A 19,985-nucleotide genomic window follows, 5' to 3' on the forward strand; every position below is an offset into this window, starting at 1 on the left:
CTACATCCTACAGAATGATGGGCAGAACTCATGTATGAATGAGCAGTGGTCTCCTAAGATTGTTGACTGTTTGAAAAGAGGTGGTGCCACTGAGAGGAGGTGAAACCGCTGTCTGCTCTGTCCTGATCATCAGGTTAGAATACACACACACACACACACACACACACACACACACAGAATCTTACGATTCGAAACACCAAGACATTGATAAGACAACGATACAGTATGGATGATCTCTATGTAAATGAGACACTGTCATAATTATCAAGCTTTTTATCATTGCTCTTAGGACTTTCAGAATTGAATTAAATATAAAGATTTGGCACAAGCTGAGAAGATTGTAAAAAGAGAACCAATGTAAAAGATAATGATCCTCAATGCATTCATGTAAGTCTTTTTAACAATTAGATTGTTAGACTGTCTGAATGCTGCTAATCATGAATCTCATTAATCTTTTCCAAATGTTAATGAGATCTGTGTGTACCTCTATAATCATCACTGATGATGACAACGACAACAATGTCGATGATGATGATGATGATAGTCTATGAACCATACAGCAACCACAGTTAACGCACTTCATGGTGGTGTAAAGGATGGATATTCCTCAGGATATGCAGTATGTGTGTTTGTTTGTGAGAGTGTGATGCTCTGTGGCTTCCATTTATGAAATCAAAATTCAGATGCATCGCTGCCATTCTCAGTCATGAAACAATTGGCAACTGACCGACCGACCCTCCCCTCTCAACCTGTTACCAAGATCACACATTTGTCAGCCACGCAGATTGGTCAGACAGAGCACCGAGGACAATGATACACCCCACCCCCGCCTCTCTCTTTTTCTCTCTCTTAGAACGAAAATGAAGAAATACACTGCCCTGCTGTTTGACCTCTTTAGTGCGTGATTGCTGTTTTATGACAAAGAGAGACGGAGTGAGAGTGACCGAATAAGAGAGACACAGAGAAGGATAAGAAAAGGCAGATGGGACAAAGAAAAATGGAGAGACAGAGACAGAGAGATTCACACCAATCCTGGGGAAAGGGGGTATAGAAGACAAAGCTTCAAGCGTCACCACTCCGACAACAAAATTATTCCAGTTGAGCTAGGTTGCTATTAAACTAGTGTACAAACCCACAGAGAACAACATCTCACAATCCTCTAAGGAAGCGCCATCCTAACCACATATCCCCTCCTTGCTTTCTACTCAGAGTAGTGGAATTACAGAGAATGCTGAGGACAGGGAATCTCCAATCTCCCCTTCATCCAGCCTCACTATCCCTTCATTATGTCCTGGGACAGGTCTCACAGCCTGAGGATTTGGTACACAAGTTGTTGTTTGTTTCAGCACTCTTTGTCTCAACACTACACTTTCAGTCTGTTGTATCAGTCTGGCCTCATGTGAGGATTTGCTATAGATAGACATCTAATACATCACCTGAATACAGAGTGCTTTTAAAACACCATAGCATGATACAGAATCGTCCTATCCTCATTAATGGGTGTTGAGATTGTTATTGAAAGGTATGAACAAACCCATACTCAACGCATACATTAAGAAAGCGCAGATATATGACAATGTGACTTCAACCAGCACATGATACAAACTGACCAGGTAGCCTACTGTACGCACCGTGACTTACACACCCTCATTTCAAACACAATGAGGCCAGACCACTCCACCCAAGAGACCCACAGCAGCCTGATCATGCATGAGTGGGATTAACCTGTGTGGCTAGTTTTGCACTTGGTCTCCCCCTAGCTCTCACTCACCCAGTTAAAGTCATTACAGTGACGGAAGGTTTACTAGGATAATGGATAATAATGGAGTTTGGTTAGTGATGATTCAGTCAGGAATTTCAGGAGCTTTCCTCGCCTTTATTGCATGGTTTTATACATCTACACTTAGCCATCATGCTGTGGGTAGTTCCATGCTGTGGAGCTATATGCCTCCTTATGTACAGTATCAACTATCTTCATGGTGTTCAATGCTACTTGAGTTTGCCAAAATCCACAGTGACTAGCTTATATCATACAGGTTTTTGAGAGTGGAATACTTAAACAGACAGTGCTCACTACTGCATGCATTAAAATCATTCAACATTTAATGTGCATTCCACATAGTATTGGTCTTGTACCACGCCTCCTTCAGCCCTGGGGCGGAACAAGAAAGTAACATACACCCACACACACATTTGCCACAGTTACTGTCACAAACCACAACACATCAGTCAGGTGGATTCTGAGCTAAGGCACGGCCCTCTCTCTCCGTCTCTGTCCTAGTCCCTAATCTTGTTAGGATTAGCTGAACAAACTTGGTTTAGGTCTGAGCTACAGTACACTACCAGTCAGAGGGGGACATACAGTGAGTGGAGTACGACTGCAGAGGGTGTACCAAGAATACCAAGGATCCTGGAAGAGACATCCCAGGTACACAGGCTGTGGAGTTACAGTACACAGGTGAGTGATATGCTCCCAGCCGATTTATTTTTCTTTATCCCAGTTGTCGTTTGCTTTCATATTTAGCATAGTGTTGCAATGCCAATATGACGTGTCATTTAAAAATCGTCTTGCATGTCATCCTTCCTCTCTTTCCCATCCTTCCTGTCAATCTCTACTGTCTCTATCCCAATAAAGCACAAATGCCCTAAAAACATATTTAAAAAAAATGGTTAGGCTTCCCTAATGGTACATTACTTTCTCTTTGTCTCCCTACAGGCCTGAACTATGGGCTTAGAGCAGAGTAAGGACAAAATGCACTGTAACAGATACATGAACGGAAAAGGACCCCCATCACTGGAAGATCAAGGTACAGCACATGTTTACATCTCTCTCTCTCTCTCTCTCTCTCTCTCTCTCTCTCTCTCTCTCTCTCTTCTCTCTCTCTCTCTCTCTCTCTCTCTTTCTCTCTCTCCCTCTCTTTCTCTCTTTCTCTCTTTCTCGCTCTCTCTCTCTCTCTCTCTCTCTCTCTCTCTCTCTCTCTCTCTCTCTCTCTCTCTCTCTCTCTCACAACACTGAGTCAACTCTGAACCTGACACTCTGTGTCTGTCCACAGCTAATAAGAGCAGTGTGAAGAGGAGTTTTGTGGGGGTAGAGGGCATCCAGCCTGAGGGGAAGATGACATGGGTCATCCTACACAGAGACCTCCCCGGATACCCAGATGACAACACCATACAGATCAATTATGTGTTTGGGGATGGAATTCAGACGGTAAGTTGAACTGGGTTTCACTATGGTGTTCTTAGAGGAGCACATACCAAAGTTGCTTAAGGAGAGCTTAGTGACATTCCACGCTATGATCGTTGCTGAAAATCAGGTTAGGCTGGTCACGGTGGGATGTTTACTGCAAGATAATACATTTCACAGTTCACAGGTATTTTGAACTAGACTCATTAAAGGTTTCCCTCTTTTGCAGGAAAAGCATCCCAATCCTGGACAGAAGTTTACGGGTCTCAGAACTTTGGCCTACCTACCTGACAACCGGGAGGGAAAGAAAGTTCTGAAGCTGTTGGAAAAAGCCTTTAACCATGGGTTGCTGTTCACTGTGGCAACCAATGAAAGCGGAGAAGAGGTGATCACATGGGCAGATATCCCCCATAAAACTATCTTTGATGGGGGAGCTAGTAAAAGGTGAGTGCTGGATGTGTGTGACGTGTGTTCAACTGACTAAAATTACTAATCATAACTCTCAGTTGACCTTTCTGTCTTTCTATCTGTGCCTGGAATCAAAAATCTCTCCATTCAATCCATCTGCTCTAATAATCTTTCTTCACACTTGTTGTGTGAAAGGCAAATACATGGTATTCATAAGGCTTTTTGTGAATTTAGCGACAGCTATCCAGACCCTGAATACCTGAAGACGGTGACGAGGGCACTCAAAGAAAAAGGCGTCAGGTAAAAAGGTGGAGGGCGCAAACAGACTGAGAGACAGATACAAAGAACATCAGCATCAACTATCAATGACAATAACAACAACAACATGTCAACATTCACAGCAACCTTGAAAAACTAGTCTGAACAGAAACTGTGGCTACAGTCTTTTCACTTCAGACAGTCAGAAAGGGAGGAATGTGTATATGCATGGAGCACCATAAGTTGAGTGTGTAACCTTTGAAGGAACTGTTTTTTTTCTCCTGGATCTCGAATGTCTGAATTCTGCCGAAAGCACTCTCATAAAGCCTCAGGTGTAGCCTGTTTACAGCAATGATAGTTATTGCAAATTATAGCTGTTTGTACTATAGGTGTTCGGTTTGTGGAAAGCCTTAATATATTTGTATTCTATTGAGATGGTTGCATGTACATAATGTGTTAAGTTGCATAACTGATTAACTACATAAGGTGGAAACTATCTTCAATTTGACATTCTGTGTACTTTTCTCCTTGATGTAAAAAGATAAATAACTTGGTTGTGGAATTTGACATGGTGTTCACGATAGACTTTTGTCTTTGTCTTTTCACACTGCAATCTCTTTGCCGTCATGTTGACCTAGGATGCCTAGGATTTATTTGAGTTAAAAGTTATTTAAACATGTGTGTGAGACATTGATCTCCCTTATACAGTATGTCATGTCTCATGAGATAAACATAAATCACTGTTTGTACACTCCCTCTTGTGGTACTTTATGTCATTACATTCATTGTGATTCCCTTCAAAATCATCCCATAGACAGGAAGTTCACCAGATACTGTATGTTTCCAGTGTTCAACAGATGTAGAGCCTGGATATGGCTTAGCCTCAAGCAACTGGTCCTACAAGGACTATTCCAAGAGTATTGATCATGAATGGTGGTTCTTGTTTTTCTCTTGGTAGAGCCCACAGTAAATAGAACATGGGTAGGTGGTGCCATGACTTTAAAGAGTGCCTTCAAAAACTGAGATCCTATATGACATCACCAAACAACACAAATTACTATTGAAGATGGGAAGCTTCCAAATCTTTGTCTCACTCACTTCAACACACTTTGTCCTGGCCTCTTTTCCTGAGAACTTCAGCTGTTATTGTTATTATTTTTCTTTTTTGCCTTCCTGCTGGCCTGATATTGGTCCAGATTGCAGAGTGTGAACTTTCCCAGGGTGACGGCAGCCCTTCTGTTGTCTTCAAACTGAATTACGGCCTTGGCTTCATACAGACAATAAAGTCTAATCACATTGGCGAGTCCCATTAGGGAGGCCTCTGTCATCCAGGGGCGCTCTTAAACCACTTTCTCCTGGACGCTCAGCTCAGAGTCATCCGTCCCAACTGTCAGGTTCTGCCGCCACAGCCATCGCGACAGCTATCAAATCTGTCTTACTGAACCCCACCCCCCGTCCCCCAAATACACGCACATGCACACGCGCATACACACACACACACACACACACACACACACACACACACACACAGACATATATATATATATATATATATATATATATATATATATATATATATATATATATATACACTTTTCCCTGTCACCATTCTCGTTTCTTGGATAAACCCATGAGGAAAAAGACAGAAGACGTGTGTGTGTGTGTGTGCGTGCGTGCGTGCGTGCGTGCGTGCGTGCGTGTGTGAGGGAATGCGTCACTGTTTTCTGTCACTTTATTCACAGCTCTCAGGTTGGTGGTCCCTATACATCCCTGTAAGTGGATTTGCCATTGTAGTATTGTATTTCAGGATAATAATTCATATTCTGGCCTGACTATTTTTAGCCACCTCTGTAAATGATGTGGATTATACGGTTCTCTTAAATTCCGTACTGAACTTTCATCTCTTTTTCAAGTTCTTTCCTTCTCTCAAGTACCCAGGAGTGGTGAAGGGTAGATATGACCAGAAATCACTGACATATAATTACTACCACGTAGGCCCTTTAGTCAACAAGTCAACAAGCCCTTTATTAGATCAAAGAATGCTTGAATTCTCAGCAGAAATCTTTCCTTCGTCTTCCCCTTTCCTCCTCTTTTTCTCCTCTCCCTACTAAATGCTCTGCATTTCCCTTGTTAGTGATGATGAATGGGCTTTGGGGCAGTTTCATTAAGCTTGTTAATTTGGAGCACAATTAGACTTGATCCCTTTTAGAAGACAAAGCAGATTCAGTGGCGCTTAATTAAAAGACTCTGACTACAGACGCTGAAGATGGATGTGGCCAGGGTCCCCCTATTCACATTTCACACCTGAACATTCCACAGGCCAGCTCTCTCCAATCGACTCCCTGAATTGGTAAACATACCACTGTTGGTTTCTTAGAGTGGTGGTTAAAGACAACAGTGAGCCTAGTAAAGACAATAGACTAGTAAAAAAAAACATAAATAAATACCATGCTTTTATTACAGTCTATTATTGTTTATGCCACATGTGCTCTTCAAAGGAGCAAGGAAGAAAGGACAACAGAGGACATAGAACGTGATCTTCAGCACTATCATATGAGCTAGTATATCTTGTCAGGGGACAGCGTCTCTGTCTATGCTGACAGAACTGGCCTATCCCATTTGTGACACCACATCTCCCATTTTACAGAGCTCATAAACTCTCTCGACAAGGGGGGAAAAGAGATGGTAAGCCATCAATTAGGTGAGAATTGTATCCGTAAAAAAAAGTGGCTGATACCACAAAGGTGAGCTGAGTCAATCTTACAAAAGAAAATGTTTTATGGAGCTATAAATCTCACAGAGAGGAGAGGATAGCGCTGCTTCTCCACTGACCTCTCAGACACTATGGGATATCCTCTCCCTTAAGTTATGAAAGTACAGAAGTTAAAAAGTTACCTCGACGGAGGGTTCACTCAGTGTTTACTGTGAGGTCACCTCAGTGGGAGGACAAACCAACAGAGATGTTGATTGGCTTTTCCGTGGCGATGGAGACATCATTCATGAGTGACATTTTTTGAAAATTAACATTGACAATCCAAACAAAGGCATGGGTCTGGAAGAAGATTTGTCTGTATATGTATGGCAAGGCCATGAACAGAGGGTGGGTGTGAGAGACATAAAACAGGATTTACTACATGTGTGATTTACAATCATTCCCAAATTACGATTCCCTAAGGTTCCCAACTGCATGCTTTCAAAAAGCCACCACACACATACATTAATCCCCTCTTTCTCCCTCAAAAGGCAACACACATATCTCATTCACTCTTACTCTACAAATACCCACAATGCTATTCATGTAGACCCTGTCGCTCTCTTTTCTGTTCGATCTCTTTGTGGCCTTGCACTTTTCATCTCTAAACAGAAACCTGTCACACACTCTGTGCCCCCAGTGTCCCCACACTGTCCCCCTTTACAGCCAAAGTAAAGGCAGAGAGATGCCCGAGTGCGATACCCCACAGGCCTATTGTACATATAAGGTTAGCTGCTCTCATAGTGTGTTGGTATCTCTCTACCGCCATGAAGCGCAACATTTCTATGGGGTCAGAGATCTGCTCCAGTGATACCATGGTACTCCTTCTTTTTGCTTTAACATTTGCTCTTTGGAGAGGCTGGAGATGGGGGAGGTGTGATACAGTACTCTCTTAATCTGCCCTACTGTCGTCTTTTGCCCTCTTGTCTCAAATTCAAAGGCTAGAGACGAGCCTCACACTCTCTGTGCCTTCTGCACCCCCTTTTATTCTCAAGTTCCTCTGAAGAGATGGATCTGCATGGCTACGCGGCTCCACAGTTCAGTGTGCTTCATCTGCCCGACTTTTAATACAGTTGGGAAAATGCTTCGCAATGAAATTAAAACCGAATGAAAATAGTTGTGTAAATGATATACAATACCACGGCACTACTGGACCAGAGACGAATAATATCTCAGATATTCAGAACTGAGAGTGAATGAGATGATAAAACATGAAGAAAGAGAATGAATGAGAAAGAGCGTGACAGAACAATATGTGGGTTTTTTTACGTTGAGGAGATCAATGTGCAGTCGGCCCCCCAGCAGTGAGAGTCCCTTCCTCTGGCTTGGTAGCTGGATACAGAGCCCAATAAAGCTCCATTCAAGTGCTCTGTCTCTCAGATGAGGCCAGTGGGACCAGTACACACTGGTGGTGGTGTATTCTAAGGCCATTTATAAAGAATTACAGAGAGAAAGGGGACACATAAAAGGGATATTCTGTCCTAAATGGAGAGGAGTACTTTTGCGGATAAAGTAGGTGACAATGGGATAATAAGGATAACTCTTACAATATAATATTGAACAAGTTCACCACTAACTTACAAACTTACTCTATTTGACTGAAAAGCCTTTTCTTTAACGTCTTTCTTGCTGTGAATAGTAAGGCAAATGACAACCCACACAGCCCACACAAAGTCTATACACTGCATTTAGACATTTAGCCAATTTCTCCAAGGCATTGCAGTTTGCTCCATCCTGGGGATTGAACCCTTAACCCCTGGTACTTGCATATTGAGTCCCGGTCTGCCTTGTCTCTCCCTGCCCAGCACAGCACAGCTTCCCCAGCTTTGATCCTGAGGCCCTCAAGTGCTCTAGGGTTGGGTGCTGGATGGATGGGGTAACCATGCTCGGTCCCTCCACAGCTCCCCTCAACACTCGATTCAGTGATTAATGACCTTTTAGGTGACAAATAGCCCCTGTGGCTCAGCAATGGGACCAATGCGCTGTGCTGCACACGGTGGCCGCCACCCAATCGATGCTGCAATGTTTCTCTTTTTTAACTCAATACCTATTTTCTTTCTGCCTCCCACCCCTATTTCTGTCTGTCTGTCTGTCTGTCTGTCTGTCTGTCTGTCGGTCGGTCTGTCTGTCTGTCTGTCTGTCTGTCTGTCTGTCGGTCGGTCGGTCGGTCGGTCGGTCGGTCGGTCGGTCGGTCGGTCGGTTTGTCTGTCTGTCTGTCTGTCTGTCTGTCTGTCTGTCTGTCTCTCTGTCTGTCTCTCTGTCTGTCAGTCCGTCTTTCTCTCCCACTTAGTCTTATGGTCCTTTTCTAAATGGTCAAGAAGACAAGAGTTCTCCTTGATGAGGGCAGGGTGAGTATGTTGTCTCTGTTCATTAACATGGGTATGAAATAGACTTGAGAAGGTCCCTTGGGGTATGAGTTTATAGTGTAGCAAAAGGAATATCAGAATAAAGCAGGTTAAATATTCAAATATCAAGTAGGGGACTAGAAGTATCAACATCTAATTTGCAAATATATACTTTAGTTTGTGTTACCTGTTTCTGGGCATAATTTAATACCTTTCACAGTGGATGTCTTGGCATTGCAATATTGCTTCTTAGACTGAACCCTTTTTCAACCCAAAACTCAAGAAGACCCCTTGTCCTTAAACATTGAAGGTCAGAAAATTCGAAAAAGAATCTCTCCAACTGATTGCACTGAAAGGCATTCTATGTTTCCATTCTCTCTCTCTCTCTCTTTCTCTCTCCCTCTCTTTATCTGTGCCTTTCCCCCGGCTACTTGCTCACTCTTAATGGTCACATGGTTTAGAGAAGAACCTTCATGTCAGCTTCTTGTGGTGCTGGTATTATGTTGGTCATAACATACCACACATTATGCCTCACTAAAGCCAAAAGCTTGACATTTACATTTCTAGCCACAATATTTCATCTCGCTGGCATTACCTTGGCTATATCTGAGCATTTTATAGCCGGGTATCTTTTAATGAACATGGCAAATGTTTGACGTGGCAACAAGGACATTAAGGGCATTCATACAGTGGCAATCATAATGAAAGGTTACACATAAACACAACACACACACACACACACACACACACACACACACACACACACACACACAGGGTGAGATGATTCACCACGTAAAGGTCAGATCTAGAGAAGATTGGCTTCTCCATATTTAATAATGAATGTGATCATCTTCTCTCAGATAGCTTTGCATTCGCTGTGACGCTGCTTAGGTTAAACAAACAGGAAACCTGATTGGTCTGTAAAACTGCCTATGGCCTGTCTAATATCACTGCTGTACAATCACTGGAGCCTGCAAGAACAGATCAACTGTTTATCACAAGGTCAATTAAAGACATATCTGTGAGGACATATCTCTCTTTTCTTTTACTTGGAAATAACACATATTGATTGTGAAGTCTTTTAAATGACTTTGGGATAGATAACGTTTGAAGTATTTGGGAGTAATAACAGTGTCCATGTCTGTGCTTTCTGCAGTAACAAAACCTCATCTCTGGAGACGGATGCACATGCACATCAGGATAAATGTCATGTCTATGTGCAAGCAGCCTCAGAGCCGGAGTGATTGCAAGGGGGGCCTGCCAAAATGGACGACACAGTGGTGTAGACCACTTCTGCCTTTTCTTTCTTAATAAAAGGATTTCTCTCCCCGACGGCTGATAGATTTTTGGCTTTTTCTGTTGCAGAGGAAGGGGAGACCCGAGGAGGATATGTTTCCTGACAGTGGGTCTGTCTTCTTAATGACAGAGACTTCACATAACCTTCAACAGCCAAGCGCGACGCCGCCCCTTCACTGACAGTTTACCCAGGTCCCCTGGCTCCAATAAATGTCACGCGCTCATCACTCTCCGACCAGCGTCCAATTTGAAACCCGGACTTAACGGAGAACCAATAAATCTACCAGGCCCTACTTCCCTTTCAGGCCTGTGTATGAGGCCCGAGGAATCACCACATCTCTCCACCTTCTTCCATCTTTTCATCTTCACTTCTCTTCTTCATTCACCTCTCTTCCCCTCCCCCTCTGCTCTCCCATCATCTGCCCTTCTTTATGACCAACATTTAAAGCCCTAATGCTCCTTCTAAGCTTGCATTTGTCTTGAGGGCTTATAGAGAGCGGTGGGGGTAGGAGGTGATATTTACCATGTGTGAAAGACTTCATAACTCACCCCTGGTATAGGGACAGATAGAGATAGAGACATGTAAAGGGGGTTGATGGGGGGAAGTAAGAGGCATAGAAATATGAGGACTATTTCCACTGAAGCAATTCTGTTTAAAATGCCACATTATTGGAGATTGCCAAATGTTATAAAAACCATGAGCATGTGACTAAAAAAGACCTTTTTATTAAGCATAAGGTCCAAGCTACTGAATCGTCACCCAAAATAGTAAAAAAAAAAAAATTGAGTCAGAAATACATTTCTCAAAGGTTCAGCTGCTTTGTCCTCGTGGCACGTCACCTTAACCCCCTGCGTTAGCTGTCCTTCTCTGTCTCCTGTGCTCATTTTCCCCCTCCTTCAGGACCTTGACTGTCGTTGGCTTGTTGGACAAGTGCTGCCTCTTTCAGTGACAGGTATTTATGTGTGATTAATGGGTAAAGCCAAGTTCTGTGTGGGCGAGGGCGACGTGTTATCCAACCAGCGTAAATCACAGCAATTAGTGACTGACTGATGAGGTCACACACCATGTGCTTCCTGCTGCGGTTTTAGTCTTCCTGTTACTGCCGCTAAAGGAACATCATACAGCACAAAGACACAGATAAGCATCCATGTCACATGGAGTTACAAGGGCTTGACTTCATACAGAGTGCACATATGCAGGCACAATGAAGAATACCAGTAGACTGTCTTATCTTCCTGGGTCAGTTCTTTCAGCAGTGAAATAAATCTTTTGATAATATAGGATACATGCAGAAGAGTTTCTATTGGTCAGCTCAAACTAAAATGGTGGGGCACAGTGGTTTAGAATACCTGCCCTGAGGTTCTGTCTTGGTAACATATTTAGCTACTGAGTCATGTACTCACTCATAGGTCCATCCTTGTCATCCATAGAGAGCAGGTTTTGAGCAGGGGGCGGATATGGTCGGGTATTTTTAAAATGGAGCACAGAGTAATCTCCCCAACTGTCACCTGTGCTCTGAGCATCAGGACCCCTGAGGTCTGGAGACATGGGTAGAAGCAGGCTCTGACCTGCAGAATTAAAATGGATCCAAAACATGGCCCTATATCACCAGGAGTCCTGAATGATGAACTGCAGACAGACCACCGTATGGCAGCAGCAATACATCCATTTCCTCCCTTCACACCTTCCAATTCCTCCTTCCTCCCTTCCCTTTCTCCCTTGGCGAGGGTCAGCCTTCACCTAGGCTTACCTCACCTCCACCCCACCCACCACCCCTCATCTAGGAAGACATCACAGAGATGCAATCATTTCCAAACTCCTAGTGAGTGATCCAAGGACTCATATGGGTGTTAGGGTATTCAGACCCACGGGTGGCTGGTGACTGATAGCCATGGGTCTGGGAGGGGAAACTGAGGGATGGCTTCTGGACTAGTCACAAATAGCTGAGGGTGAGTGTGCATTTAAACAGCAGAGCCCTCTAAAACGTACCTGCTCTGCAGCTCAGGGCAGAGCCTTGGATGCTCACCACCAAAATGAAGACGGTTGCCGTTCAACCAGACTGATATCTTGGAAATTGTATTCATCATGAGTGATGGATTAATGTACCTTTTCATTACACCTCATAATTCTTTAGATGAGTCAGCATCAGTGGCAGCTGGTGGCTTCAAAAGTCAGCTAGGATGGATGAAAAGTGTTAAAGCCATAATACATAATCCTGACAACACATTACATAGTAATTAGCTCCTGAATCAAGGTAAGCTTCCATCAGGGGGCTGTTTGATTGTATTGGTGAAAATGCTTGTTAAGACAACTGTTTACAGTAGCTTTGATTGTATCTGGTCTCCTCCTAATGTTGTAGCAAGCTCCCTAGCTAACTCCCTTGTTGGCGGCTGCCTTTATCAAGTTGCCTATGTCATGTCTAGCAGCAGTCTGTTTCTAGCACAGCTGAGTTGTGGAGTTGCTTGTTCGTGCTTGTTTGGTCAGCTCGTGCAGTCTCAGACTGTTTGATGTATGTCAGCTTAAGTTGTTTGTATCAGCATTCAGGTGGTTACTATACATTTGTTGTCATAATTGATTTAATCCTGCATTATGGTATTATTGCAAACAAATTATCCCCCACTTTTGAAGTCACCAGCTGCTATTGTTACAAATGCACATCATCATTCTTTCTGTGAGTCAGCAGGCTGTACTTAATTGCCAAGTATTATATACCTGGCCTTAACAAAAAGATTCCTCTTGGTGTGACCCAGAGGAACCCGTCTGTCTGGTCTACCCACACACACCTCAACTCCCATTGTCTACAGGACAATAATCATACGCACAGCTTTCTAATTAGGTGTCATCCTCCCTGGAGGAAGCCTCTGGTGGGTATTGATCTCCACGTTGTGGTAAACAGTGAAGGAGAAGCAGCTGAAAGAGTGGTGTACAGTACAGGAGTTAATTGCAAGTTTAGCAGACACAACCACGGTGTCATAATTGTTTTTGTTCGCCTAAATTCGCCTGGGCAGTTATCGACCAGATGTAAGGGGGAGAGGTGGGGTTCTGACAGCAGTATCGCCGTGGCGACCGACAGTGGCGAGCCTTTTGGAGCGCTGGTGACGCGTTGTCTCCTGGGCACTTCTGGGCTACAGTAATGACTCCTGTATGGCGTTTGTCGGTCTTTATTTTGGAGGAGGACAGTTTACCCAACCTTAACTGAGATCAGATGCAGCTGATAGGATCAGGACAACTAGCCTATGCATTCTGGATATGGGGTTGTTTCTTTGGGCCAAAGAGCACTTTTTGGCTTCAGAATTGCAGTGATGTCAAGGTTGAGATAAAATGTATGGATAGTCAAGCATTGAAAATGTTTGAAAATGTCAAACCAACTGATCCATAAACACACGCGCGCGCACACACACACACACACACACACACACACACACACACACACACACACACACACACACACACTCTTCCATCACCATCTCATCCCTCACTTTCATTCAACAGCCCCAAACCTCCTGAAGAAATAACAAATGGGCCCAATCACCACCCTCCTTCCCTTACCACATTCCCCGAATTGTGTTTTTTCAAATCTCCAGCTCAGCCCAGCCCTCCTTGATTTAAAAAAAGAATGACAATTATTTGTCATTCTAATTTGTCTGGTCAGACAGATGGAAATAAAAGAACGAGGGGAGGCTTTGTGAGACAAGGGGCACACATATGATTCATCGCTCTGTCTTCGAGCCCGGATTAATATTTGAATGTAATTATTACTTCCCTAGCCATTAGCGCACTGGCTAAATGAAATCATGTGAGAGCGGTATTTCATTAAAGTTGCCCTGGATGGGATCGGAGGATTCACCAGCTATCGCTGTGCTAAATGAGTGATCGGACGCGGAAGACGGGAGCACCCTGAGCGACGCTGTGCATTCTAATAGGGAGGATGTTATCTTTTACTGTGTGCAATGATGAGAGCGCATTTAGAGGGACATTTCCTCATTAGTTTTCCCATATTGAATGAGGCATATACTGTATCAATGCCAAACTGTAAATCATTGTAAGTGTTTTAGATTGAATTGGATTTCAGTTCTAGCCCTTTTTTTCAATATGCAATTCAAGATAAGAGAGGTTGAAACAGTTTAGCAGATTTGCGTGAAGTGAATGCACGTGGTGAGCAGTGATAAATTACTACTGTTTGCATGTGGTGAAATAAAAAGAAAAACTAATATTTTAAATTGTGATTTATAGAGAGTTTTCTAAGGATTTATAGATAAACAATTTTGGGAATGGTATTCTTTGGACACATTTATTTTTGCTGGACTACAGTCTGAGGGCCCAGCTACACTGTTACAGCACCATAACGTCTCTGTAATGTCAAGCGCAGTTTTACAACTCATGGTGATCTACACTCACCGAGCACTTTATGAGGAACACCTGTACACCTTCTCATGGTGGAGGTGGTGGAACACCTGTACACCTTCTCATGGTGGAGGTGGTGTAATGGTGTGGGGAATGTTTTCTTGGCACACTTTGGGCCTGTTAATACCAATCAATTATCGCTTGAATACCACAGCCTATTTGAGTATTGTTGCTGACCATGTGCATCCCTTCATGGCCACAATTTACCCATCTTCAAATGGCTACTTCCCGCATGATAATGCGCCATGTCACAAAGCAAAAGTCGTCTCAAACTGGTTTCATGAACATGACAATGAATTCGGTGTTCTTCAGTGGCCTTCCCAGTCACCGGATCTGAATCCAATAGAACACCTTTGGGATGTGGTAGAACGGGAGATTCACAGCTTAAAAGTGTACCTGAAATCATGTTATCATGGACCAGAATCTCAAAGAAATGTTTCCAAAATCTTGTGGAATCAATGCCACGAAGAATTGAGGCTTTTTTTGAGAGCAAAGGGAGGCCCTACCCAGTATTAGTATAGTGTTCCTAATAAAGGGAGACCCTACCCAGTATTAGTATAGTGTTCCTAATAAAGGGAGGCCCTACCCAGTATTAGTATAGTGTTCCTAATAAAGGGAGGCCCTACCCAGTATTAGTATAGTGTTCCTAATAAAGGGAGGCCCTACCCAGTATTAGTATAGTGGTCCTAATAAAGGGAGGCCCTACCCAGTATTAGTATAGTGTTCCTAATAAAGGGAGGCCCTACCCAGTATTAGTGTTATGTTCCTAATAAAGTGTTCGGTGAGTGTATGAGACATGCAAGACAGCATGCGAAAGCAGCACGTCTACGCAGAGAGGCTCGCTTGAAGCAGCATACTTTTACGCACACACACATGCAAGTCTATTTTCCTCAGCAGCGAGAGCGTTGTAGAGGTGTAGATGCAGAGAAATAGGCACATAATATAAATTCACAAATAAACCTCAATCATCCTAAAACTAAATAAGAAAATCTGACCAATCACCCTGCACACACTGAAAGGTTCGGTATCGCATTTAGTCTTGTATTAAAAAAAGATATACAGTGTTGACGCCATTCTTGATGTCATGCAGGTTTAGGCTACTTCAAATGATTGGAATTACAGATTAGTTGTTGAGGTTTCAATAATATAGCCTCCCGTTATGAAGTATAGCCGAAATTGTTTTGCAGATTTAAAACTGCAACGTTCAGGTTGCAAGTTGGGTGGTTCATGCCTCCACCAGCTCGCCAAGTTCCTGATGTGGTCTACCCGATGCACTTCCTCCTGTCCATGTCATGCATAAAATTGGTTGATTTCTGTGGCATGAATAATCGGAACATGCGTCCGTATCTTGAGGTGAGCAGGTTGCAATTCAGACCTTCTTTAGGAATCTTATTCCAATTACCATTTTCAATTCTGATTAACAATTCATAAACCATCTCTCACGTATTAGGCCTACGTAGAGCATGGCTCTTAAATAATCATATGGACAGTCTTCATAGCAGGATAGTGTTGTGATTAGAAGATTTGGTTGAATATTGCATTACATACATGTATTAACCTCAGACTGCACCTCATCTTGGTGGAGGTGACCTGCAATAACCTAATAGACGAGTTGCACACTCAGGTTGAATGATAAACCACATTTAAGGCCCCCAGTTAAGAGAGGACACATTCCTGTAAAGACTATGAGAGAGTGCCTAGTGTGTGACAAACCCACAGAGTCGAAAAAAGCCAAGCGGAGCTGGAGGTGACAGCTTAAAGCTTGTCAGATAGGTTTCTGCCTAATTCCCCCGGGGAATTCCCTCTGCCGATGCTAGATGCCTCTCTACTCACATTTAATCTCCCCTGATGCTATAAGGGTATCCCTGGAAGCTTTTTTTGTGGAGGAGTGGCATGGGGAGGTTATATCACTGAGCACATCCACACATACAGTATTACTCCAGCAAGGGTTCATCTGTCATGTAAACACACGCACACACACACACACACACACACACACACACACACACACACACACACACACACACACACACACACACACACACACACATAGACAGGCAGGCAGACAGACACACACACACACACACACACACACACACATAGACAGGCAGGCAGACAGACACACACACACACACACACACACACACACACACACACACACACACACAACACACACACACACACACAGACAGACAGGCAGGCAGACAGACAGACACACACACACACACACACGCACACACACATACGGGCTGATCCAGAGTGCCTTTGTCTGGATGTGAGTCAGGGTGATCCTTAGTGCTAGTGACTGGGTCACATGTAACAGAACTCTCCCGCTTCAGAACCAGAGCGGCTCCGTTCTCCACCCATCCACTGAGCTCATGTTCTGTCATAACTAATGAGGGTGGTGGTGTGGGAGTGATGGATTGGATCTGGCAACTGCTCAGAGGGAGTATAGGGAGTTTCATGTCGATATCTATATTGCTCCCTAGACTGTTTCCAGTATAAATACATACAGATGAAGCTGGAAGCCAGCTCATTGCTATAACAGTAATTGTGTTACAAGTCGAGTCAAAGTCTATTGATCAAATGCACAGGATACACAATGTAAATTCATTCAAATGAGATGCTTACTTTACAAGCTTCCTCTGAACAGTGCAATTATCAGGACATAACAATAATAACACAATAGGCAATACATGTAAAAGGCATAAGTGTAAATAAAGCAAAAAGTGTAAGACTTAGTGTATGTGCAGAGTCAGTGCAAATTGTCTTAGGTCAAGCAGCAAGCAGCAAGTAGTGCAAGTGGGCAGCTAGGCTACCGGTCTTAGGCACTGGTGCACTGATGCACTGGTACGTGCCAGATGGACAGCTGCCCGCCTACAGGTACCGTACCAGGTGGTGATGCAGCATCTCAATGGTGCATCTGTAGAAGTTGGTGAGGATCTGAGGGGCAATGACAAATTTCTTTAGCCACCTGAGGTGCTAAAACAGGCGTTGGCATGCCGTCTTGATCACTGTGCCGGTGTGATGGGTCCATTTTAAGTCCTCAATGATGTGGACGCAGAGGAACTTGAAGCTGCTGAACCTCTCCACTTCAACCCTGTTGGCGTGCCCCCCCCCCCGCCCCCCTTCTTCTTCCTATAGTCCACCATCATCTCCTAGGTTGTTGTCCTGGCTCCATTCTGCTCTTACCTCCTCCCTGTAGGCTGTCTCAGCAAGGAGGGGACTGAGCACACAGCCTTTGGGGGGCCCTGTGTTGAGAGTGAGTATGGAGGAGGTGTTGCTGCCTATCAAGGAAGGTGTACACAAACACAATAGAAGTGTGATATATTTAACATACACTATATTAGGCTGGCTTCCTTTAAATCCCTCTATTCATTACAGTGGCATATTTTTCCTCAACCTCCTAATACTTTGCATACATACAGAAGTCTATTGTAATGCAATATAATCCATTATCAGTTAGTATGTGGTTTGGCCAGACTATAACCAATGGAATGAAGAAGTCTGTCTTTCTAGTCCAGAGTCCATTATAGAAACATTGGCTTGTATAAAGAGAAGAAAGGAAGTGGCTGCATGGTTGATTCCCTGCTTGGGAGGATAACCTGTTTGTCCTTGAGATCCCATATCCAGTGGAGCTCTCCCAGTGATTTATAGTATGTTATTGTTGTGCTTTCCAATATTGTTCAATACAGGGACTCTGATTACCTCCTTCCCCTGCCACTCTGGCCCCTGTCTCAGCCTGCTGCTGGAGCGCCCCTGAGGGCCTCTGGCCCTGTCTAATTGGTTTGGAGAGGATTTTGCACCCTTTCACTTTAGATGAATTTCATCACTCTGAGACTGAGGGCGGGCAGGGAGGGTTAAGCACAGTCTCAGGCTTGCCTTGTTTAACCATGGATCACCCGGTGGGAGGTGTGAGTGTGCACACACACACACACACACACACGCACACACACACACACACGCACACACACACACACACACACACACACACACACACACTACAGTATCATAAATAATATTGGCATCCCATCCTTCCTCCAAAAATGCACAGCCTGTATGACCATGATATACAGTTAGAATGTCAGAAGTTTACATAAAGAACATGTATGTCATGGCAGTCTTGAGTTTCCAATCAACCAACTCTTATTTTTCTGTGATGGATTGATTGGAGCACATACTTCTTTGTCACAAAAAACATTCATGAAGTTTGGTTCTTTTGCCACAAAGCAAATTTGATTGACACAACTTTCTACATCACCAAAATTGATAATTCAAGGTGCTGTATGTATATTTTTGACAGATTTTGTCACATTTTCAGAAGACCCATAATAAATTCATAAAAGAACCAAACTTCATGAATGTTTTTTGTGACAAAGAAGTATGTGCTCCAATCAATCCATCACAGAAAAATAAGAGTTGTAGAAATGATTGGAAACTCAAGACTGCCATGACATACATCTTCTTTACAAGTGTATGTAAACTTCTGACCACAACTGTATACAAGACTTACACATTTCCAGGACTGTACTCTAATATGTATTGTATATGAATTTACATCTATAAATCTTTACATAAAATATACAGTATGAACATGTTATAACGTAAATGTTAAATTGGACAGTAAGGAATGAAGTGGAACCAAATTCATCCACATTCAGACAAGGAGAAGAGCCAATATATACTGCCAGTTAGACCTAAAACTGTCAATTAAAAATGATCTCTGAGAACCGACCCATTTTGAAGTCAGTTCCTTCACTACCATCCCCATTTAAACCTTGATACTAAGTGCTGGTGTACAGTAAGAGCAATTTCAATCCTATCACTCTCACAAATACACAAAATAACTAATCTCATATAAAAATGACAGTACATATCTTTACGCCCATTACATTCTGTTACATAAGCATGTTTTGAAACAATATCTGCATATTAATAACATAACAATAACATGAATAACATTAATAACAACATTAATAACATAACATAACAATAACATTAATAACATAACAATAACATTAATAACATAATTACTGTAGGTGCTATAAAAAAAGAAAAATCGAGGCAATATTCCCGTGTTAATGGAAAGCCTGCCCTCACCCTGATAATTCAACATGTGTACCTCCCAAGCAGCCCCTCTCTGGCGCAGATACAGTACACTCCAGTGACAAATGAAGTGGCTTTTCCTCTGGTCCATCTAGTCCAGCCAATCCTCCTGTTCGCCCCACAAACCAACCCCCCACTGCCAGAAGCAACTGTTGAACTCTATAAATGATGAAAGGTTGTGACCTTACTTGAACAAAAAAGGACAAATGACATAGCAGGGTAGGATAAAGA

The 19,985-nt window shown here is 43.2% G+C and overlaps 1 protein-coding gene across 1 annotated transcript; it reads left to right on the forward strand.

The window, feature by feature from the left end:
* Nucleotides 1-2,218: 2,218 nt before the first annotated feature.
* dtx3la (deltex E3 ubiquitin ligase 3L a) lies at nt 2,219-4,598 on the forward strand. The gene is made up of 5 exons (XM_083678783.1): nt 2,219-2,458; nt 2,717-2,807; nt 3,054-3,208; nt 3,414-3,628; nt 3,827-4,598. Exons 2-5 carry the CDS (start codon nt 2,726-2,728, stop codon nt 3,894-3,896), a joined length of 522 nt encoding a protein of 173 aa, XP_083534909.1. The 5' UTR covers nt 2,219-2,458; nt 2,717-2,725; the 3' UTR covers nt 3,897-4,598.
* The last annotated feature ends 15,387 nt before the right edge of the window (nt 4,599-19,985 follow it).

The sequence above is a fragment of the Argentina silus genome (assembly GCF_951799395.1).
Source record: "Argentina silus genome assembly, chromosome: 1".
In the NCBI taxonomy this organism is placed as follows: Eukaryota; Metazoa; Chordata; class Actinopteri; order Argentiniformes; family Argentinidae; genus Argentina; species Argentina silus.

What these genes read in the sequence shown, in the direction of transcription:
- dtx3la (XM_083678783.1), top strand. Translation starts at nt 2,726, where the DNA reads ATGGGCTTAGAGCAGAGTAAGGACAAAATGCACTGTAACAGATACATG. An exon ending in TTGGGGATGGAATTCAGACG is followed by an intron (nt 3,209 to 3,413) that starts GTAAGTTGAACT and finishes CCTCTTTTGCAG; the next exon opens with GAAAAGCATCCCAATCCTGG. An exon ending in GATGGGGGAGCTAGTAAAAG is followed by an intron (nt 3,629 to 3,826) that starts GTGAGTGCTGGA and finishes TTGTGAATTTAG; the next exon opens with CGACAGCTATCCAGACCCTG.